Consider the following 23,839-nt stretch of genomic DNA (forward strand, 5'->3'; position numbering starts at 1 on the left):
CAGAGTTAGGAGGAAGTCAGGAAGAAGCCGATCCCTGCTGTCACTGGGCGAGAGGCGGGGTACACCCTGGACAGGTCTCCAGTCTATCACAGGGCTAACACAGAGAGACAGACAATCATTCACACTCACACCTATGACCAATTTAAAATCACCAGTGAACCTAAGCGAGCATGTCTTTGGATGGTGGGAGGAAGCCGGACCACTGTGCCGCAGTCAGTGAGTAGACAGATACATGCAAGTGGAATCCCAGGCTCTGTTACATACTGATGACTCCCTCTGAGCCTTATCAATATTTACACCAGCAGATGCTGTCATGGCCCTGGCTGTACTTTCAATGTATGTCCATTACACCCCCATGTAACATAAAGATCTTGGGGAGTGGACACCTTGGTGGTCATGGTGTCTCTGTGGCTTCGACCCGAATGGCTGAATGTCATTTTACTTCTGGTTTATCCAGTTGGAGCAGTTTGCTGCCAGAATTTGCCCCTTTAATAATTATCACTAATAAATATTTTGAATGGAAAACGACAACCAATAGTCATATTTGTGTAGATTTCTTCTCGCATCATTTAGTGTAGTTTTTTTTTTTTTTTTTAAATGTAAGGTCAGTGCATGTATGACCAACCTACAAAACTCTCTTAGTGAGAGTTATGAGTGATTATTTATGTCCTTCAGAGACAGAAACTGATCACATGATCATAAAAATTTGTGAAGACATTTGTTGAGATATAATTTAGAGAGATTATTATCATCAGATTATTATCATCAGAAGCCTCATATTTAGGTTTCTCTCTTGTTGATGTCACATTTCCATATATGACCAAGAACCCTAACCATCCAAAACACTGGTTATAGAAGTGTTAAGAACATACATTATGCACTGAACAAGAGGCCTGCTTTCATTCAGAATTTGAAAGTTAAAAATATCACTTTCCTAAAACCATTATGTCAAAAAAGACAATTGTGAAGTATGTGTTAAAATGTGTTTTAAGACTATAGCATCGCTCCAGGCTGACTTATCGTTTTCATGAAAATCAGACCACAAAATCCACAAGAGAGAGCTTCTTATGCATTTTATTCAAGCATACCTCTTTAAATCTTAAATCTTCTTGGCAGATGAATATTGTATTTGTGGAGTCCACTGTGAAAAACCTTAGATGAGAAATACAAGCAGAAATACAAGCAGACCTGGTAAAAACAGATGAATATACTGAGAACCCTTCAAGTATTAGAGGGACTAGAGATTTATGATTATGTGGAGTGTATCCAGATGATGGTCGACCAAATCAGGTACCTCCTGAAGTAGCTCAAAGTATATTCAGAAGTATCACATTCAAGTCTGCATACAACAGCACATGAAATGGCTTCCTGATCAAATAACATCCATTCCTGGTTTGGATGACAAAGAGGATTAAAATGCCTCCCTACAGTCGAACAAGGAGGACACAGCAAATATAATGGCAAAAGTGTAAGAAATACAAAAGAGAAAGAAAAGCAGTTATAACTGTTTCCCAATCAACCATGTAATTGAGCCAAGGTGACTTCCCTTACTGATCATTAAACATCTGGCAAACTAACATTGATAAAACAAAAAACCCGAAGTCTCCACCGATGACCACAGTGAGGTAAAGGCTTGTACTTCTTGCTGACTCCTTCAGAGCATGTCATTACACGGAGGTGCCATCTGAGGGCGCTGGCTTATTGTCTTCAGGCTTCATTGCAGGGAACAGCAACACCTCCTGCAGAAGAACAAAAGAACTGTCAGCTGTGAGATAATGTTTCTCTGACGTTGGGCTCAGACTTGCATTCATTCATTCCTCTTCTGTAACTGCTTGTCCTGTGAAGGTCGTAGAGAGCTCAGACGTACAAATGGTTCTAAATCCTGCCTGTGTTTGAAATCTCTCTGCATCATACCACCAGTACAAATAATCTTCTCTAATCTCAAACTCAAACACACCACTGCAACAATTGTGCTGTAGATTTACACAAAGTTGTTCACTGAAGCACTCAAGTCCAGTAGGTGGCAGTAACCATGCAGAGACGATAAACAAAAGCAGAAGGCTAAAAGAGTGTGGATGAGAAACTAGTTGGTCAACATGTCAAACATGTCTGATAACAACTGTGATGGCTCTGATGATTGCGTGAGTGGTTTAAGAGTGGATCTTTAAAACCCTGATAATCTGGGGCCGAACCTCTGCAACGACTTTAGATTTAATATACCTTCATTTTCTTATTTTGGTCAAGTATGAGAACTTGTTAAGGACTGCATGAGTTCATTATGATTCACATGAAAAACTTCACCTTGATGTTGTTGGAGTTAGTGAGGAACATAGTGAGACGATCGATGCCCATTCCCCAACCAGCAGTTGGTGGTAGACCATATTCCAGTGCTGTGCAGAAGGTCTCATCGATGAACATGGCCTCATCATCTCCCTCAGCTTTGGCCTGAAAAAGATCCGCCTCAAATAATTAGTGTTCATACTCGTATATATACACTGAAAACGGTAGATAATGGGACACCGTATCAAGTCATTTTGGATTCTCACACACCTTGGATTGCTGCTCAAAGAGCTCTCTTTGTCTGACTGGATCATTCAACTCAGTGTAGGCATTGCAGACTTCCTTCTTCATCACAAAGAGCTCAAAACGCTCCGTGAGGCCTTTTTCAGATCTGTGCCTGTAACAGTTAAGGAAGTGTTAGTACTAACCTAAATTTACATTTTTAAATAAATATGAAAGTGTTCCTCACCATTTAGCCAAGGGGCTCATGATTTGAGGATGATCACAGATGAATGTTGGGTTGATGCACGTGACCTCTAGGAAGTCTCCAACCAGCTGCAGAGAAGAGAAAAAAAACTCATTAGTACAGGAAAGTAAAAATATGAACTGTGTGTATTTGGTGAACAGAGACCTTGTCAAGGAGGCGGGCAGTGGTCCTAGGTGGAGGACATTCAACTCCTTTCTGGGCACACAGGTCGTCAAAGAATTTACGCGTCTCTGAAGACAAAATTGTGAAAGACAGAACAGTTCAATGGATTGAGGCATAAATACCTATGCAGGTTGCCTAATGAAATCTAAATGTCCAGTTAAGTGCCTGACGAAGGTTGTTGAGAGAGCACATAGACCTTTTCTCACATGAAGTCCATCCCTACATTTCTTACCATCGCTGTCGTAGCTGTCAGTCGGGGGGAATTTGACACCCATGATTTTCTCCAGGTCGTGTGTCATGCTCACTCTTTTGAATGGAGGGGTGAAGTCAATCTCGTAGGCCTGCCCCTCGGGGCCATCAGGGTGATAAGTCACCTTGTATCCTCCAGTAATGTGCTTCACCATTCCTGCAGAAAACAGGGAATGATTAAGTTTGGAAGAGCAATTTTCTATTTATTTACTGTATTTTGACATGTCTGAGAAAGCTCTAACCAAAAATAGAACTTATTGTCACAGAATTACCTTCAATGACATAACTACACAGATTAAAATATATATTTATAGAAAATATCTGCACTTCAAACATTTCACTGCACTGAAAACTAAAGTACTGTGAAAAACTACCATCCGTAGTATGGCCCAGTATTCGGGAAGGGAGATTCAGCAAGGTAACAACTAAAACAAGTATACACTGATCAAGCATAACATTATGACCACCTTCCTAATACTGTCTAGGTCTCCCTTGTGCCTCCACAACAGTTGTGACTCATCAGAGAATGGACATGGGTCTTATGTGGGTGTCCTGTGGTGTCTGGCAACTGAATGTTGTTAGTGGGGCCTTTGCAGGCCCTTGGGCCTTTGCTAGGTGCCATCCCTGCATCCTGCTGGTGATGCTGCCGTCAAAGAGTGTCATTGCTATGGTGCCTGGTCTGGTCTAAGTGGGTGTCTACGTAACATCCACACCAATGCCAGGTCCAAAGTTTCCCAGCAGAACATTGAATTGTCACAAGATGGTCAATGTTATTTACTTCTCCTGTCAGTGGTCATAAAGTTGTGGCTGATCGGTGTAAACCACCTCTCAGATGTTAAAGACAGACCTGCAGTCTGCCAGTGGCAACATTTTTTTTTTTTTACATGAATCCCTGACAGGTAAAGCAGCAAACTATTTGATACCTGGATTCAAAAATCCAGTCGACTATCACTTACCTGAGAGCAGTTTCTCTGTGATGTCCATCAAGTCATGGTAATCAGCATACGCCATATAGAATTCACAGGTGGTGAACTCTGGGTTATGAGTGAGATCAATGCCTTCATTTCTAAACTGACGGCCGACCTCATACACTCTGTCCATTCCACCGACCACGAGCATCTGTACGAGATTTAAAGGAGAGCATACATATTTTGATGCTTGAGAAAAGTACAACAAGAGCCCTTCAGTGTGTTTCTATAAAATTATTGATCAAAAATACAAATTTACCAAAATATTCCCTCTGGAAGCCTTACTCATTAAAAAAAGCATATTACCTTGTGGTAAAGCTCAGGAGCAATCCTCATGTACAGGTTCATATCCAGCTCGTTGTGGTAGGTAACAAATGGACGGGCCACTGCTCCTCCAGGAATAATGTTCATCATTGGCGTCTCAATCTAAAGCAACAGCAAAACTTTAATTCAAAGCTTGCACTGGCTAATTCCAGCTGCCTCAAATGATAAATACATGTAGAAACTATTAGGTATTCTTTAATAAAATCCCAACATTGTTCAAGTTCAAGCATAAATACAATATTTTTCACTTAAGCTTAAGACTTTAGATATGTTGTTTAATGTTGCTGTACTATGATGTAGAAAACTTCGCTGTTCCAATACACAACAAATGGCTTTACCCACCTCCAAAAATCCCATCTCATCCAGAAAGGTGCGGAGGTATGTGATGATTTTGGCGCGGGTTATAAACTTCTGTCTGACATAGTCATTGAGAATCAGATCCAAGTAACGCTGGCGGAACCGTGTTTCCTTTGAGAGAAAGAATTCAAAAAAATGCTGAATAACATAAGTAACAACAGGTTTTTTGTCTTCTTCCTATGACCACAGGGTGTTGTGACCAAATTGCAGTAATAATAACATCATTTTAACAGAATAAAGGTTTGAGGCCCCTTTGGACCTACAGCCAAAGTGGGTTAATGTGAAAATGAAACCACTCTTTATCAGATTCTTCAATCTTTGATAAGAAGAGGATGTCATGTGTCCTCATTCTTTCTGGTTACATTGTACCAAATATACCAGAACTATCAATGTCGGTGCATTCTTGGTTGTGAGATCAAACTGTGACATCACACTCACTCTCCTTCAATAGTCAACATGGCTACCATGTATTCACCAACACAACCAAAACAGCAGTTGGCTGATGCAAAGTTGTTGGGCAAGTTTGGGTGTACAGACTAAAAACTATTCAGATAAACATCAACTGACCAACAGGAGAAAATCATTAAGAAACAATTCTTTTTCAAGTGTTATCAGTCAAGTGTGGGTTGGCTCTGATAGAGAAACAGACTGGGAGAGTTGACTTGAGTCTACTATGGAATACCTCAGTAACAACCAAACTATGCATAATTTTTGCTGTTAAATTGTAATTTAAAAAACAACAACAACAACAACAACAACTAATTCTTGGCACAGCTGGTGCCTGGATGCTCTGACCAGGGACAGCATGCTGACAGACCTGAGGAAAATATACAAAGACAGAGGCGGTTTCTGCCCCAAGGCCAAACACTGCTGTGGAAATATACCCATTTCTGGTTAATACTGTCGACAGAGAATGTAACTAGTCAGTGAGGCAACAATTGAAATAAACAGTTTTGTTTCACAATTGAGGTTTAACAGGTGGGTGTGAACGGTTCTACAGCGATACGAGAAGAGAAAGTAAACATAAACCTAATTTGTAAAATACCAATATACAAAGGCTACCTTTCCTGCTACTGAAATGGTGCAACATATAGAAAACGTCAAATGTTTGCTACAAAAATGGAAAACCTCGGGATTACATGAAAAATGTGCAGAGGACATTGATGTTGTAGTTTTACCGAGAAGCAAAAGCACACATGCTAGTGGGTTCAGATCACATTTAGGACTCCAAATCTCACAAACGAACTGAATTCCGGTTTGTGTACAACTAATTCTTGTTCGGCCAGGAGTTAATATTCCTGTGCACATATTTCATACTGCAAGTGCTTCAAAAAAAACTTTGTCCCCAAAGTTTGAGACATATGCTTGCAGTTTTTATTGTTGGATGTCACTTTCTAAATTAAGTATTTGGAGATACAGGTTATTTAGTCTCTTTTAGAAAAAGAGGGCAAATGTGCAAGGCATCTCTCGCTAGGTTGTGGTTTGTGTATCGCGTTTTTGCTCCGTTGGCTTTGGCATACTTACTTTATCTTCACACCTTGCAACAATACACAGACGCCATGCACCCAACGACAGACATACTGATACTCCCACACAAACTTCATCTCAATCTTATGGGTGGGTCGCAGACTTTATTGTTTAAAAATATTTGTTAATCTTTGCGTTTAACCGTTGTCTCTTCATTTTATTTGCATGGCTTTTGCATGACAGGTTCTAAAACCGAAAGCGTCCCTCAGGTCGGTTAATTTGGGAGTGTTTGAACACAGCGATCAAACACTCTATTCATCAAATCCAACGGTGGAAGAGTGGTGCATATGCAGTGTGAACACAAGGTATGCATGGCTACGCCTCAGATACGAATACTTTGTAATTATATAACCAGACAGTTCACCTGATGCGTCTTTGGAAGAGTGTGCACTGCAGCTCACCGGACAGAGGCAGCAATAGTGTGCACTCTCATTGCATATACATAAACGTTGATCTCTACACATAGCCTTGGTAAGACTGAAAATGTTGTTCATATGCAGAACACTGGTACACGTACCACAGAACAGCATAAATGCCAGTGTCCACAGTCAGAAGTTGACTGATGCTTCATTTTTGATTATATTATTTGCTGTAATCAATTTTTTCCTGCAAAGTTATGACCACTTACTGTTTGCAAGAACATACTGTTGAGCTCTTTTCAGAACTTTGTCTTGATTGCTCATTGAATACGAACCAACCCAAGGTTAAACGGAATATTGTAAAAATATTTCATCAAATGCTCCCTGAATCAGAAGGAAATATAGGTGAGAAAGCACCCTAACTCAGTGGACATTACCTTGTCTTTGAGCCCAAAGTGGAGATGGGGCAACATATGCAAACATGGTGACAGCAGGGTCATCTCAACGGGAACGATGCTCAGCTCCCCTTTTTTGGTCTTCCCTGGGTTACCGCGGACACCAATCACATCGCCTCGCCGCAGTTTGTTGTTGATGGCCGCAAAGTCCTCCTCAGACTTGTAGTTCCTGGCAAAGTTGGAGAAAATACACAAATCAACCCACTGTACACTTCAGTGTCCACATGAAGAGAGTAGTTAGAGGTGCAATTATACAGCATGTACCTCTAGAGCTCCACCCATGCCACCATGAACAAATCTGCTTCTGTTTTTTATGTAACGAGACAACTGAAAATTAAAACACTTTCAGTACTGTACCTTGAATTTGCCATAACTTGCAACTTGACACCTTCCCCTCGCAAGTCATAGAAAATCAGCTTGGCACCAGAGGCCCTCTTGGCATGGACACGGCCTACCAAACAAAGTTATCAAGTTTAACAAGGGATCTGTTGCTAGATTACATACAGAACAAATTGTGAACAACTCTTGTTACCTGACACGCTCATAACAACATCTGTCAGCTGGTCTCCTGGCTGGAGATGATTGTACTTCTGGATGAAGTCTGTAAGTGACAAGTCTACATTATACTTGTGTGGGTACGGGTCCTCTGCTGTGCCCTTCAGGTCCTGGATGGCTTGAGAGCGGATCTTGAAGTATTGCTATGTTACAGGGGAAAAAAAAAAAAGATGATCGTTGATACAAACAATAACGACGCTCATTAAATGATTAATAAATAAGATGTAATGAACATGCACTAAACTCACATTTGGGTCAAGCGTCTCCTCCTCCAGCTCACTGGCATCTTCACCTGCCACGTCATTGGATTCTTTCTTCTGCTCCACCTTGGCTTCCTTCTCGGCCGCCTTCTTCTCCGCTTTCATTCGCCTCTTCTGCTCACTGATAATCAAAGATAAGAGCAATCAAAGTTGAGTTATAAATCATAATTTAATGAAACCCCAACTCAAATCTATTGTACTGTTCAAGGTGCACATACTTTTTATTCCATCCTGGTATCTGAAGTTTAAACAACAAACACAGGCACGGCACAATCTATGAGGTACAACAAATAATCATGCAGAAGGACGAATGAGGAAGACATTTACTCTGATGACAAAAGGTTGGTTGTTTTTCTCATTGGAATGGAAAAGCCACCAACCTTTTGTCACCTCTCCAGCGGTTTCCGCAAATTTGAGCTGGGCCTGCAGCTGTACATGGGGGTGCATATTTTAACCACTGTCCCCTGACCCCAAAGGCTTGGCACAGCTGGTGCCTGGCTGCTCTGACCAGGCACAGCATGCTGAACTACCACAGTCAGCAGACAGACCTGAGGAAAATATGCAAAGACAGTGTGCAGCACATAAATCAGAGGCGGTTTCTGCCCCCCAGGCAAAACACTGTTGCGGAAATATAGCTATTTCTGGTCACTAGTCCGTGAGGCAACAAGTGAAATGAACACAGTTTTTGTTTTACTTTTGGTTTACAATTGCGGTTTGACAGCCGGGTGTGGCCGGTTCTACAGCGTTACGAGAAGAGAAAGTGAACATAATCGTAATTTGTAAAACATGCAAATATGCAATGGCTACCTTTCCTGCTACTGAAATGGTACAACATTTAGAAAACGTCAAATGTTTGCTACAAAACCTCGGGATTACATGAGAAATATGCAGAAGACATTGATGTTGTAGTTTTACTGAGAGGCAAAAGCACACATGCGAGTGGGTTCAAATCACGTTTAGGACTCCAAATCCCAGAGACACAAACGAACTGAATCTTGGTTTGTGTAGGCTTGCAGCGTGCCTCCATATGGGACCTTCACAACGCTTTCGTTATCGGACCTAATGGTTTTTATAGACACGCTGAAACGGTCGGAACCGTAGAAAGAGCCACATCTGTGCAGAAAAGACAACTGTATAGGGAGAAGAGAATAGAGAAAATGCGAAGGAGGACTTGAATATGCTCACTTTTTGCTGAGTTTCTCTCCGTCCACCTCTGTCACGTCGGCCATGTTCTTGATGCTGCACGCTCGGAAAGAGCAACGGACGTGCGCGTACTTCAAATAGTGACGGTCCTCTGACACTCGAGGCTCCCACACATGCGCGGTAGCCCAAGAAGGGGTTGTGAAGAGCCACCGTGCCGAGCATCGACTATATACGAGATGCTGAGCGAGGCGTGGTTCGGTTACGTCACTAGTGACGTTCGACGCAGTTGAATTGTTTCGGTTTGTCGACTATATATAAGTATATGCAAAATAAGAAACATGATCTTCCATAAATATTATTTTATCCGTTTGAAACCATACAGTAGTCTAGTGCAATCAAACATAAATTTGCTTTACAGTCCTATTTATTTTTCTAACTCTCACTTTCGCTCTGAGTCAGACGTGCGTGTATAGTTTCGGTTCGGTAGTTGGTTGCTTTAATGATGCAAGTGTTCGATATCCATTGATTTATCTTCTATCTTCTATTTTATCGTTATATGTATATAATTCATTTGTAATCAGCTTTAAACCACATATCCATGTTATCCTGGTTATTTGACTTAAACAAAGTAAATGTTGGGATGTCAGAGTGTTCTGATGCAACGGTTTGCATAAATGTCATAATATGGTTTCCAACTCACTGGGTATTGTTGGTCTAAAATACGACCTTTCGTAACACTTGGTGCTGCTAGAATGTTTTTACACTCAATGATTCTGTCAGACATTGAATATTGTATTACATGTTGGTCGCTGGCAGATGTAAATATGCCAAATCGTTGAATCACCCTATAAGGGAGTGTCCCACATTACAAACCTTCAAAGCTCACCTCAAGCAGTGAAAGCAAACCGGTTGTGTAACCACTGACTTTTATTTGCTTAGTAATGTACTGTCTTTTAATGTGCTATTATTGTGATCTATTGTCCTGCCCTATCTTGAAACCATGTTTTTGTGTTACCTGCCTAGGGATGCAAATTATCATTGTTGCTATGATTCGGCATATTTATGTCTATTGCTGTCTGAATAGATGTTCATTAATGTGCACTGTCCCTATTAAATAAATAAATAAAATAAATAAATAAATACAAGGAAAAGGACAAACACACCAGATTCTTAATCTATGCTTTATTATTTAAATTCTGCTTCGGCATGGTAAACAACTAATATACACCGATCAGACTTAACAATATGAGCACCTTCCTAATATTGTGTAGGTCTTCTTTGTGCCTCCAAAACAGTTGTGACTCATCAGAGAATGGAAATGGGTCTTCTGAGGGTGTCTCGTGGTGTCTGGCAACAGAATGTAGTTAGTGGGGGGCTTTGCTAGGTGCCATCCCAGCATCCTGCTGGGGACGCTGCCATCAAGGAGTGTCATTGCAATGGACTGGGGGTGCCTGGTCTGGTCTAGGTGGGTGGTAGATGTCTAAGTAACATCCACATGAATGCTAGATCCAAAAGTTTCCCAGCAGACGATTGTATTGTCACAAGATGGTCAGTGTCATTTATTTCTCTTGTCAGTGGTTTCAATGTTGTGGCTGCTTGGTGTATGTAAGAATAATTGTGTCAAATAAAAACTCAGCTCAGTTTAAAGTGTATATGTTTATACACTTGTTTTAATATAGATAACAGATAGTTTACAGAAAATGAATTGCCATGGAAGTAAAAATGTCCCAACTAAAGCCAAAAATAAAGAAAGTTATTTCCTATGGTGATTATTTGACAGTTGTTCACATGGTTAGAAACAAAAATAGAAATTTCTACCCTGACTTGGAAGTGAAGTGACTTTTTACAAAAGTGTAGAGCGAGAAAACGGTTTTGGGGGAAATAGTAATGTCAGACTCATTAGAAACAAATGCCAATGAGCACTGCTGTTTTAATGTACAGAAAAAAAAAAAACAACTATGCATTTTACTGGTCCGAAAAACAAAAATCACATGACAGTATCAGGGAGACTGGGAACCACTGCACCAGTAAACAGCAAGCCTCCAAATAAACTCAATAGGAAAAATTTGTGACCTTTGTTTCAACAAGTGGAGAATGTTGCTTTTTAATCAGTTTCAGGCGGCACTTAAAGCATCACAAAATATTTGAATAAGCAACATAAATAATAGAAAGAACATCTATTTTGGTTTCTCCTTTTATAAACGGGAGAGGCTATATAGAAAAATATATATTCAAAAAGTAATAGATCTACATTTAAGATATATTAGCTGCATAGCAGTTTCAGAGAAAATCTGTCTGCATCTACGTCGAATAACATAAATGCGATGGATACTTCAGTACAACCAAGTTAGATGCATGACAGGAATTGCACAACACATATATCCACCACAACCACATTTATCTGGTCACTGTTGTCGAGCATTTAAAGCACACTTTAAGTGTTATGGCTTTCAACATTCTAGTTAATGAGGGCTAATTGTCGCTGGCTGGAACAGCAGGGTGTTAAACAGACAGCAATGGTAAAACATCAGTCTGATTGCTACAACAATATCTCCTCAAGGCACATGTACAAACAAGCTTGTGAAAAATGAACTATAACTCAATTCGTTTACTGGTAATGCTAAAAGAAAACCACATCTTGTTCTTTTGCAAAAAATGGCGAAAGAGTCTGTGGCATCTTGAGAAAAACACAAGAACTTTTATCAACAATCTCCCTCTTTTTCACTGTATGATGAGTTGTCAAAAAAGTAATTACCTCCCCTGTATGCGTATCCAGGACTATTCTGGTTCTATAAACACATTTAGCCCTGTACTCACTGCAGAAATAAAAAAAATTGCTGGTCCAACTGTTTCGTGACATTTTGTCATGCTGTCATTTGGTCAAAAAGAGCTACAGGGCTATGGTGGTCCAATTACAAACCATGAGCCAACATGTGATAATATACATTAAAGTTTATACCTCCTGAAAACCACAGGAGTAACTGCACAGAGGAATCTGAAATTTAAAGGTAAAACCCCCAACATCACAAGGTGAAAGTATCAGCAGGGGCCGAATCACATCAATGTCAACAACACACTTACAAACACAACTGTGATTACGGGAAACAATTTTGATAACGACCAACACAAATAAATTAGATATGTGAAAAGAGGCACAAATACTAAACAGTTAAAAAAGAAAAATCTTTCTACAGACAAAAGCAATAACACCATAAATACTCAACACTGGAAATATTAGTTCTTCTATTTGACAAGTTGAAGAAAGCCAATAGCTCTTTTTCTCCAAAGTCAGGTTTCCTTCAGGAGTAGGGTCCCTTTAAAAAAAACTTAGACTGCTCAAACTGACACATCACAGTTCCACAAATCACATTAGTCAAGTTTGCATACTCTCCACCCTAAAACAACAGCTGTGTCTGATTTTAAAGTGTATAAAATGTAACCGCTTTGATGTATTTATAACAAACTGTACACAGACAACAATGAGGCATAGGATAGAAATAATTCCATCATCATCAGAGACCAGCCCCTTGTTCATACACTTACAGCGAAACCAGATGTGACACAAACTGTTTCTTTTAATCAAAACAACACAACACAAACAGAAAGAATAAGGTGGCAGCAGGACACTAACAATAAAATCTTCCTATTACTACACTGAACTTAAATCGCAAGTCGGTAAAAAGAAAAAAAACATTAAATCGTTCACGAGCCATAAAACTGGCCTGTCATCAGGACTTGGGCAAAGTCGAACTTTGGTCCTGAGGCCACAGGCCACCAGCAGATGAGAACATTAAGTCTGTAAAACATGTACAGTTTGCACTTTCAAGAAAAACATGTGGAAAATGGGCTCTGTTCCTGCATGTTAATACCGTAACCTGGATGAGATGTGCAGCTGTAGCAAACTAACTATTGCTTCTTGTCAACATTCACTAAATCCACCACATTTAGAAAACAGGTGAAAAGGCTCTTTGCTAGCTGGTTTGAGAATACTATTCCAGTTCATGCGTGCCTGACGCAGAATGACGCCATCGAAATGACACAAAAACGCAAAATATATTACATTCTACTCTCTCTCTACTATTGATGGATTTAGTTAAACAAAAGGTGTATGTCAAGTGAAATCACATTATTAAAAACGAAAATCTCTTGATCCACATTTTTTCATAGTTGTAGTTTAGTAATCGTAATAGTTGTAACATGGCATTTATATGACAATATCAGAAACATTTTTGGTTTGAAGAAACCGATTATGACATATTTAACGATACTGGCTTAAAAGAGTGGAGATAATTTTTTATGATCCACACCGTTGTTTGAAAATGTCTCTTCCTTATTGTAAACAATAAGGAAGAGGCGGCTAACAACAAAAGCGTGCTGTATCCTTTATGACAGAAGCAGTCACAAAGACCAACATGATAAAAATTTTATTTCCACCACCACACTTTCTTAAGAGACTCCTCTTTGTAAGGTATTAAAATGCTTGTCCTTATTACAAAGGTGTATGCTATGACGGAGATGGAGGTGATGATCTCCTGTGCAGTGTCACACTGGCAGATATTACTGTCAGGCCTACATTAGACTCATTTAGCCAGGAAACAGCAAATTGTACATTACTTTTCTTATGTAAATGACAGCACCTACTGAGCAGCTTCTATATCATATCATTACCAAAGTCATGTTGTAGCTATCAGAGACAGCTATAGCGCATAAATTTATATTACAGGTGCATGCTAGATGCTACAACACTGACATAATAAGCACCCACACACATGACAGACACTTGTTTGTGCCTACGCATCTTATCTGCTCATTTCTACAGTCCTCATTCCTCTCATTTCTCACCCTCCTCTAACCATCTTTAAAAACACTTCCTGCACTGTTGAGTCAAATGAAACATAGTTTCGAACCAACAGTCACTGATTCCGAAGTCTTCAAACTTACACACAACACTTTCCAAATCTTCCTGCCATACCATACTTTCTACCATACAATACAGAAAAAAATGATTAAAGGGAACACCATTCATGGAAACCCCTAAACACTTTGGAGAACACCACGAGAACAGAAAGATTCTGCTAACATCACATAATATCTACTAAGAGATAAAAACAAAACTTCAAAAGTAAAATGAATTCCTTGTTGGGTATGTTATTGTCTTTCCAGAGGAAGAGCTGGAGAAGAGGCAGAATTCCACTTCTGTCATGGCAGCGTAATTGTTCTCACGCTGTTCTCCACCTGGAGTTCATCTCTATTTTCACACAACGGGGAGTCAGTCAGTCAGTCATTAAGTTAAAAAGTTACGTTTTTTTTGCCAACTTCTCATTCTCTTCTTTCACAGTTATTGTCTGACCAATCGTTGGCTTTGAAAGAGATCAAATCTTTATGTTTATAGGGGAGAAAAAAATTCAGTGACTAGATAAAAGCACATGAAACTGGGCTAATTCCACAAAGGTCTACCTGTGAGTATTTTCTACCAACAATGTTTGGACCTTTCTGCCTCTAAAAATTATTTTAGACATTAACAGTAAAAAAGAAAGGGTAAATCCATGAACCTTTATGAAGGTTAGTATGAACGAGTTAAGTTGCTGCCTGGCTCCTGCATGCTGACCAGCAGGTCATCCATCTTCTCTATGTTCTGAGGGGCAGACATGCCGCCCTGCCCAGACTGGGACAGCGACTGGCTGAGCAGAGACTGGATGCGTGCGTCACTCTCCCTTTGGTTCTGTCCAGACTGACTGATTGCTATTATCTGATCTGACACCGTGTTTCCAGGAGTGTTCATCAGCTGGCCACACTCTGCAAGGAGGGAACAGAAAAGTGAGTTTACAAACAAGAAATATGATATATTTTTGTTTTAGAATAGATTACAGAGTACTGAATCTGAAGGAATGTTTAAATGTTCAAAGGTTAAGACTGTGAAAGAATTTATTTATCAATGAGCCAAAAGAGTCATATCACTCTTTGTGAACACTTGAGTGAATGCCTTACCATTTTGAATACCAAAAAGAAAAAGGCCAGGTTGTTGAGGCTGGCTGGGCTGATTGATGCTCCCACTCACAGCGGTCTGAAACAAAGTTCCTGGCTGTTGAACAGGGGAAGAGGTGGTTGTCTGGAGGTTTGTCACCCCATTCTGCGAGGCAAACATGGCTGACTGTGCGAGCTCCTGAGCAGCCAGTCCCCCCTGCAGAGAGGCCATGTTAGACTGAGGCATGAAGAGCCCCACAGGCTGCTCTGGCCGGTTGCTGGTGCTGCCACCTAGCTGCATAGGCTGTTGCTCCTGAAACATGACTTGCTGTCGTGGATCAGTAGGGTTCCCTAAAGCCATGGGCTCAGAGCGATCCTGCTGGTTAACTGTCACCATGTTGGCTTGAGAAAAGAGCAGAGAAGGGTTTTGGGGTTCTTGAGAAACTATGCTGTTGCTGGTCAGGGGAGGCATCTGGCCCTGGTTGCTGAAAAGGAGGCTGGACGCCTGGTCTGGTGTGGACAAGGCATTGCTGCAAAACAGTAGGCCTGCCTGCTGTTGCTGCTGCTGGCCTGGAGAGAGTGCATTTGCAGATGGATGTGGGGAGATGGTCTGAAAAAGGGAAGCCTGCTGGGCTGGCTGTGTGTGGGGCTGTGGCTGGGAGGGTGGCTGCTGCTCCATGGGGCTTCTCTGCTGTATGGGGGAGATCTGGGCCTGGGTCTGAAATACTGACTGTGGTTCAGGAGAAGAGGACTGTAGAGCATTAAGGAAGGCAATCTGCTGCTGCTGCTGCTGCTGCTGCTGCTGCTGTTGCTGTTGTTGTTGGGAACTAGTTGTTGTAAGCTGTGTGGGCAGGGAGGCCTGGGGGAGGTAAAGTCCAGGGGTTGAAGGCTGTTGCTCTGGAGACTGTAGCACTGTCATGGTGCTTTGGAAGAGAGCAGCCTGGACCTGCTCCTGGGAGGCTTTCTGAAACATAGCCCCCTGTGGATCTTGGGTTTCAGCCAAGGAGCTGGGATTGTGGAACATGGGTGGTGAAGGGTGAGAGGGTGTCTGCTGGAGGAAGTTGGTCTGAATAGAAAGAAGGTCATTTGCCTGCTGAAAAAGTGCTGCTTGCTGCTGCTGTTGCTGTTGTTGGGCTGGCTGGAAAAGAGATCCCTGGTTTGGAACTACCCCTTGTGATGGGCCCTGATGCTCTGCACTTTTGCTCTGGGAAGTTTCCTGAAACATGCCACACTGCATCTGAATCTGTGACTGAAACAGCTGCTGCTGTAAATTTTCCAAAACTTGCTGCTGCTGCTGTTGCTGCTGCTGCTGTTGAAGTTGCTGCTGCTGGATTTGTTGCTGTTGTTGCTGCTGAATTTGCTGTTTCTGGATCTGTTGTTGGTGCTGGATGTGTTGCTGTTTGGTTATGGAGTTGTCAGACTGAAGTGGTAAGCTACAGAACCCTTTGGCTTTAAGTTGTCTTACTGCCTCCTCCAGCTGTGCCACTTCATCTGGAGGGAACAGCGGCAGTTGTTGCTGTTGGGATGCAGGTTCCCCACAGAGTCGCCCCACAGCTGCAGAGCCACTGCCCGCCCTCTCCTGCCTGAGGCCATCTCTGGGCTCCAACATGAACTGGGGTGAGCTTTGCTGGAGCAGGGACTCTGCAGGCACAGGGAATGAGCTGCTGGCAGAAATGTCCTGCTTCTGGATAGTGCTTAATGGCTCAGTGTTGGTAAAAACAGGTGTCTGGCCTTTGTCAGGATCGCCTGGAGGTTGAGACAGGTTGTTGGAGAATGCCCTGTTTTTATTTTGATGTCCCACCGCCACGTCTGTGTTCTGCTGGGCTGGACAGATGTCACCAGTCTGTTTGAAACACATAAACATTAGACAAAAGCTCTCATTTTGCCTGCATGTTACACACCATTACTGTGCTATTTCATAATTAATAACCTAGAACCACATCGAATATATCTCTAAAAGAAAAAAAAAATGTATGAAATGAATGTTAATGTAATTTGCAACATTAAAACTTTAAATAAGTTTTCATCCTGTAATAATTATTAATGAGGTATTTTAATGGACATACTGATTATAATCACCTTAAATACTCCAGAAGATTGGAGGTTGCATGTTACCTCCATTGGTGTGACATCTTCTCTCTTCACTAAAGGCAATATTGAAGGCATCAAGGCACCATCTAGAATTGTAGGAGCAAGATCAATTACTATATTATTATACGCATTTATTTTCAGCTGTACAGTCTAGTTTGAGATTAAAAAGGAAATAATGAAGGCACTTGACTCAATGTGCAAGATACACAACTTTCAAAAATAGCAGCCAAATAAGTGTAAAGTTTCCTGAAATACAAAGAAACTGGCTAAACTCTTACAGTTATTGACAGCATAATAGTTAAAAAAATAACCTTTAATTTGCTCATCAAAAGAACAAGTCTTCACAGGAGAAGGTGTCTCTGTCTTCACAGGAACCTCATTCTTTGCTGCAAGAGGGTCCACAAAGCAAGAAAATAAGTTCAAATCATCACCATTAACAGCCATGTTTACAATAATGGAAAGACTGTACATTGTTTAATTTTAGTTTGTTTGTAGGTCACATCTTCAATGTTTCACCAAATGGACAGAAAATATCTTGAAATAACAATGTTGATGAATAAGAGTTCTGAAAGGGAAATCCTGAGTTAAGAAACTTGTTGTATTCTACCACTGAAAGTTAATACTAGAGCCTACTGCCTGAGCAGTAGGTGGCGCTGTTTAGTAACACTGGCAACAAATTTCTATGTTAATACTCAAAATGTATGCAAACAAACCTGGATCTGGAGTGTAGGTAAACGGCTGCACATCATGGGATCTCCCAGCATTTGTCACCACGTAGATTCCCACACTTACTGCAGAGGTGATGGCCTGGTTCTGGTATGGAGGAACCTTCACTATCAAGTGATTCTTTGGGATGAACAGATAAAAAATAAAGTCAGCAAACATGAATGAATACAACAGTAAGTTGTAAGCTGAGTTATAATATTGAGGGAAGCCACAAGTTACCAAGGTGAGCTGATGAGACATTTAAAAACAGACAGCAGAACTACATACACACTTCTGTGACTGGGCTCGTTTAGACCTTGCACTGAGATCCGAGCTGATTTATACGATCACGTAAAAGACAGGCGTGAACACCCCCAGGATGCACTACGATCGCATTTGAGAGATCTGATCTCTGACCACATTTGGAGGTGGTTTGGGTCGCATGTGTCCGCATTCCTATGGTAGTTTGAAAGCAATATGTCCTGAGTCACATTAAAGACCACCTATACTCAACTGGGATGCTCCTGTATCAGACGAGTTTTCCCTCATTCAATCAAAAAAACCCACACGACTGCTATTATAAATGGTCACCTAAAAAGGAAAAAGCACCGTAAGTGATGTCTGTTCATTAGTAATGTGAGCCTTTTAAAATATTCTATCCTTGTAGCTGTTCAAAAAAAACACAGAAATCTAAGTAAGAATTTACAAATTAAAGTATTTAATATAAGTACACTAGTGTGATTCTGTGTTAATTATTGTTGCGGTCATGTTGATGTACGAGGAGCCGCATGTGGTATTTCCTCAATCATGATGTCTTTATTTACCTTTATTACCAGAGATTACAGTGCGTTTGGAAACTTCCAGGGTTGGAGTTACAATATAAATTTTTTGCAGGTCTAACTAACGTCAGGGGGGAGATCAAAAAATAATAACTTATGCCAAAGTCATGATGCACACACATGAAACAGCTCTGTTCTCGGTTCTGGAGAAGTGGTAGAGATCCATTTGAGACATCAGCTGTTATAATATTCTACTGCTCATCTGATGAGCAGTAGAATATTTGCAAGGTACTTGCAAGGTAATAATGCAAGGTCTGAACAGGTCTGAACAGGCCCTGTGACTACATTAGACTGACAAAATTATTATTCTGCATTGTGCAACAAAAATCTGTCACCAATTTATAGTTAGACAGCTGAAGTTCGTATTTAGTTAAGCTGGTGTCCATGCTGTGCTTATATTTAAACATACTTTGTTTCTTAAAGGTTTATTGGTTATGAAGTCTGGCATTCTGACAGAGTGAAGACAATGTGAGACTGCGGTGAAATCTAACAAGTAATAATAACAACAGTTGTATGCTTCAGTTTCACACTATTCTACCTCACTAAATTTGATGCTAGTAAAATTTTGAAAAATGCAGGGTTGCCTCAATCACAGGGGTCTTTAAAAATGCTCCAAAAATGGAATGTATTTTGTTTATTAGGGCTTGAAAATACTTCATAGTCAGAAACAGTATCTTTTGAAGGAAACTCCAAAGTCCAATTAAAACAAAATCCAAAGAACAATGTCTAGTTGAAGATTCATCAGTTCACCCACTTCTGGTCATTTCAGTTTGTTTACAAGGGTGAAGGTATAAACTGGATTGTTGAGACACACTCAGTGAGGACTGTGAGTGTAATTAGGTCAGAACACAATGAAACTACTCAAACCTTTGAACCAGCAGCCATTTAAGATGATTACATTTAAAGCCCCATACAAATCTGAAATGGCTGCATATGTCTACTTAGCTTGTTAGCAATTGCCCTTAGTCATTTGGTGCAAAAATAACTCAAGAACATTTCACCTGGTGAAACAGCTCCATGTCAATTTCAGCCTCTGCCTTCCACGATTTCTCATCTGGAACACACAGACCATGTTTCACACTTAAAGAAAAAACTGCAAATCAAAAACGGGTCCAAACATATTTCAAAAGGCTGATTTCTTACCAGAAACATTCTCTTGAAATATGACTTTAGTGTCTTTAAGAAAGTTTTTTCCAATGATGAAGACTTCATCTCCACCGATCACTGAACAGCTGTGCAGTGACTTCTTCAGTATTTCAGGCACCCCTGCAGGCTGGGCTGTAAACAGAGCAGATTAAAACAGCATTTATTTCATTTTATTTTTTAAAATTACCATTTGACATTTCATCGGCTACAACAGTGCAGAGGCATAAAGGAAACAAAGTGAAAGAGGTATACACAAGTCTCATTTTTGTTCTTTTTTTGTTATGCAAAATGTTATGCTTCCTCCTCAAATGACTTAAATAGCTGTCTGGAGTCAATTTGCAGGCTTAGGGAAGCAGCCTGTTGCTGCTGAAGCATGTGTCCCTTGCAGCAGCAACTGTAGCATCTAATGTTTGCTACATTAATTGTCGTATCATTGTTCATTTCTTCTTGCTAGTGCTGTCTTGGCAATGGGCTTCCAAGGGTTTGAGAGGCAGAGCGTTTGAAGGAGCACCAAAGGGAGGGGTGTGTCTGGCTGCTGATTTCAAATATCAACAGTCTTTCTCAAGAATGGCTTACTCCACATTTAACCAGTCCAAACTCTCACACTAAATGATCTCTTACTTACAGAGCGAAAATTATAACTCATTGTGGTCAGTTTTTACAAATAGTTGTATATTTCTTCAGGTCTTCAAAATGGTAATAGATGTAACATGCTGAAGAACAAGACCAAGACCAAAACTATTTCCCTTTAGCACATGCCAAGAGGGATTACTATTTTTTCTTGTTTTGTGGAAAAATGTTTCCCTGTATTGCATGTCGGCTCTAAGTAAACAACTGTAGTCCACACACCTCTTTTGTTTAGTCCTTTTCTTCTCTTTCTTCCCTGTCTCTCTCAAAGCAATTCACCGCAATCCACTTACACATACATTTTCTTATGGCCCCAAGTGTCTTTCCTGTTTATGAAACCAACCCCACCCTAATACTAAAGGCATTATTAAATAACCGAATCAGACAGGATGTTTCCAGATTGTCCCCAAACGTTGACATCAAAAGACAATAGTGTCCTGATCTCAGGTTGTATTAAAGGTTAGAAATAGGATCCCTTCTTGAACAGAAAAGAAGAAAAATCCCTCTTTATAGAATAATGGTAATTATCGACTAAATGGGTAACAGGTCTGTTTTCCTCCATTTAACCTGTCAGTTTCTATCACATGGTTTAATATACAGTAGTCAATAACACACTTCAAATAAAAAGTTATTTCGTACACATTTGGAGACAGACACAAGCAGACTGACTTACTACACAGGATTGGAGATGAGGGAGTCTGTAGCGTGAGCACTGATCCATCTGAGCGGGGGATGTTGACCCGAAACACCAGACGAGCACGTGTGCTCTTCTTCTTTGACCCAGCCACACCAATACGAGCCTCAACATCAGCATTACGTAGTTTCAAGATTCCAACACAATCCACCCTGCAAAGAAAGACCCTGTTAGCTTGGACTTGTTTCAACTTGCACTTTAAACAACAGACGTTACAGTATTTACTAAACTTGCAGCTCTTCACAAGACTCAACGCCTGAGCATGTCATTACAAATGTGACATCCCCTGAGGGTATCAAGTAAGTATGTTTACCTACGTTATAGCTGACATGTGTGTTCATTGAGCAATCACTTTGTTAAGCAATCCGTCCAAATCCAACTTTGCGGTTTAAACTGTTATTTAACAGTAAACACAACTAATTTCAAGCTCAAGAAAGGTACGTACGCTAGTGTCATGTTGGTGCTTGGATCAAGAGGCACCTCAATGACAATTGTGCCATCGATGTCAACCTCCTTACAGGCTGTGGTGTTGCGACCGGTCACCCTGCAAGCTTGGTAAAAACCATGAGGCTTCACACGCCCAGTGTCGTTGCCAACAAACACCTGCAAAACCACCGGCTCATTCACACCCTCGAGCTGCATAAGGGAAAGAAGAAAAGGAATAAGATAGGAGAGTTGATTGTCTTGTCTTGTGTGAGTAAGAACATTCGCTACAAAAATACAGTGACAAAAAATTTAAGAACCACTAAACACTCTGGTGATGAAAAGACCATTTTCTGCTCTATCCTGTCCTGCACTGTCTTGTCAAAGCTGTACCTGCAGCTGAACATGTGTACTTTCTTTTCTTATTTTGAAGATAACTAATTATATTTCCCTACCTGTCCAGATGATGCCCTCAGCATGTTGCCCAAGTGTGTTTTGACATCAGTCATCAATGCAATTAGGCTTAAAGTTTTCTTTAGAGTTTTTATTCTGTGCTCTTGTGCAATCTTGTTCCTTGTACTTTTGAAAACGTTATTCTACATCTGGATTCACCTGCTTCTCCTGAGCTCTTACAGTACAAACAAGCCAGTTACTAACAACTGAATTCAGACTTCTTTGTGCCCACGTCCAGATCACCCCCAGGGCTGGCCTGAAGACGAAACTGGCCAAATAATGCCAGTGTCTCTACTCTGCCGAGAGTCTGGTCCTCTCCTGCTGTTAGGACTTAGTTACTACAGCTGCTGCATACAATTATTCCATCTTGCTTGGCCTTCACTCAAAAAGTCCAATCAGTAGGTTCATACTTTTACATGTGTACTCAAGTGAACGTCAGGCTGCTGTGAGTAAACTGATGGTCTTGAGTGGCTGATTTCCTAATCAAAGTTCCTCATTTGTGAACAGTAGGGGAAACCTGCAGTCTCATAAAGTGTTACGGACTCTCAGACCCTTTCCTCTCATACCACAATATAGGCCCCGTTCAGACCTTGTATTAACGTCCAGCTGGGCAATCCAATCGCAAGTGGCCAGCTTTAAGTACCTGTGGTCACACCTGGCATTAAAATGCTTCTCCGTATGAGTCCCCAGCCAGCACTTGATCATATTTCAAGACCTCAGGCAACAACGAAAGCTGAAACTGACTACAAAGCTCAGTATAGAAAATGTGGTAGCGGCTTTACTGTTACCTTTACAGTAGGGAATCCCTGCTGAGTACGGTCCTTCACTGACCCTCTGCTGCCTTCTGTCAGGTAGCGGGCTCTGTGCTGAGTTTCTGGCTGGACAAGGATCTTCAGCTCTTTCCCCTCACTCTTCTGAGGGAATTGCATTGAAAGTGTTCCTCCTTTCTGGTTAGTTTTCTGGGGATCATCGGTGCTGAGAAAAGACAGATATAACAAAGGTATCAAAATCACTAATCTAAAAAAAATGTCCTAAACTTGCTTTGACCAAATATTAAACCCCTTTCTTTATAGGAAGATACAATAAGGTGATTCTGTGTGCACCAATGTAAGATTCATAACCCAACGACTGAAAGACACAACTATAAATATTGTATACAGTATACAATATACAGTATATCTGGCTAGGGCCTGCTGCAGTAAATTTCTCACATAGCCACAACTGTGAAAAATGCCCAGAAGTTGTCATGGTGCTCTGAGCATTGCAGAGTTAAGAGGCTCTCCATCAACTAAACATATTCTATCCCCAGCTCTTAAAACGTTCAGAGTTATCTGTTTATTTAATCTGCTCTGCTTATCCTAGGTCTTTGAGAGAGGCTCTGTGATTCACTGTGGCTGACCATTGTTTGTACTTCAGTATCCTGCCTCCCCCTCCCCTCTGATCTAACCGCTCTCCTTCAGTCAAAGTGCGGTGGGAAATTCAGAGCCAGGGTAGTCTGTTAAAGATTTCCATCTGATGGTATGTGTCATTGTGTCATTTCCTGATAATACCTATTCTGATAATCAGGATGAGTGCTGAATGAGATTATACAGAAAGGTGCCCTAAAACATTAAGATAAAATAAATAATGACTCCCTAATTAAGAATGCGGCGCAACTAAAGAAAGTTTTAAATAAACTGTTAATAAACTACTGATTAAACAACATCCTAAATTATACAAGGCCATTGTTTTTGTTGGTCTTTGAAAGTCCTTGTCTTCGCTTCATGGACAC

The 23,839-nt window shown here is 40.7% G+C and overlaps 2 protein-coding genes across 7 annotated transcripts in view; both read right to left on the reverse strand.

The window, feature by feature from the left end:
* Positions 1–1,058: 1,058 nt before the first annotated feature.
* Positions 1,059–9,326, reverse strand: LOC311485769 (lysine--tRNA ligase-like). 2 transcript variants are annotated; one of them, XM_084541382.1, is made up of 15 exons: positions 9,169–9,312; positions 8,364–8,531; positions 7,972–8,104; positions 7,701–7,866; positions 7,526–7,619; positions 7,151–7,337; positions 4,813–4,938; positions 4,453–4,572; positions 4,135–4,297; positions 3,162–3,335; positions 2,912–2,997; positions 2,750–2,835; positions 2,551–2,677; positions 2,302–2,445; positions 1,059–1,739 (listed from the first exon to the last, which is right to left on the reverse strand). In XM_084541382.1, the coding sequence occupies exons 2-15, from the start codon at positions 8,501–8,503 to the stop codon at positions 1,668–1,670; spliced, it is 1,818 nt and encodes a 605-aa protein (XP_084397508.1). In that variant the 5' UTR covers positions 8,504–8,531; positions 9,169–9,312; the 3' UTR covers positions 1,059–1,667. The 2 variants fall into 2 exon arrangements, with proteins under 2 accessions (XP_084397508.1, XP_084397509.1); XM_084541383.1 differs by lacking the exon at positions 8,364–8,531 and having other exon boundaries at positions 9,169–9,326.
* Positions 9,327–10,763: 1,437 nt separating this feature from the next.
* The window catches only part of nfat5b (nuclear factor of activated T cells 5b), a 32,793-nt gene continuing 19,717 nt past the window's right edge, over positions 10,764–23,839 (reverse strand). For 4 of the 5 annotated variants that reach the window (XM_084541379.1, XM_084541377.1, XM_084541381.1 and 1 more), the window contains 10 exons: positions 22,857–23,043; positions 21,638–21,828; positions 21,172–21,344; positions 19,869–20,003; positions 19,727–19,779; positions 17,895–18,027; positions 17,493–17,567; positions 17,170–17,267; positions 15,115–16,933; positions 10,764–14,922 (listed from right to left, as the gene is read on the reverse strand). In XM_084541379.1, the coding sequence (XP_084397505.1) occupies positions 14,690–14,922; positions 15,115–16,933; positions 17,170–17,267; positions 17,493–17,567; positions 17,895–18,027; positions 19,727–19,779; positions 19,869–20,003; positions 21,172–21,344; positions 21,638–21,828; positions 22,857–23,043 (3,097 nt within the window). In that variant the 3' untranslated portion in view covers positions 10,764–14,689. The remainder of the gene's footprint in view (positions 14,923–15,114; positions 16,934–17,169; positions 17,268–17,492; positions 17,568–17,894; positions 18,028–19,726; positions 19,780–19,868; positions 20,004–21,171; positions 21,345–21,637; positions 21,829–22,856; positions 23,044–23,839) is intronic. The other variant, XM_084541378.1, reaches the window with a different exon arrangement.

The sequence above is a fragment of the Chelon labrosus genome, assembly GCF_963514085.1.
Source record: "Chelon labrosus genome assembly, chromosome: 3".
Lineage (NCBI taxonomy): Eukaryota > Metazoa > Chordata > Actinopteri > Mugiliformes > Mugilidae > Chelon > Chelon labrosus.

Coding starts and splice junctions, on each gene's coding strand:
- LOC311485769 (XM_084541382.1), bottom strand. CDS start 8,503: ATGCTGTGCCTGGTCAGAGCAGCCAGGCACCAGCTGTGCCAAGCCTTT. Junction 3,336..4,134: donor CACAGAGAAACTGCTCTCAG/GTAAGTGATAGT, acceptor TGTTTTCTGCAG/GAATGGTGAAGCACATTACT. Junction 2,836..2,911: donor CTGCCCGCCTCCTTGACAAG/GTCTCTGTTCAC, acceptor TCTTCTCTGCAG/CTGGTTGGAGACTTCCTAGA.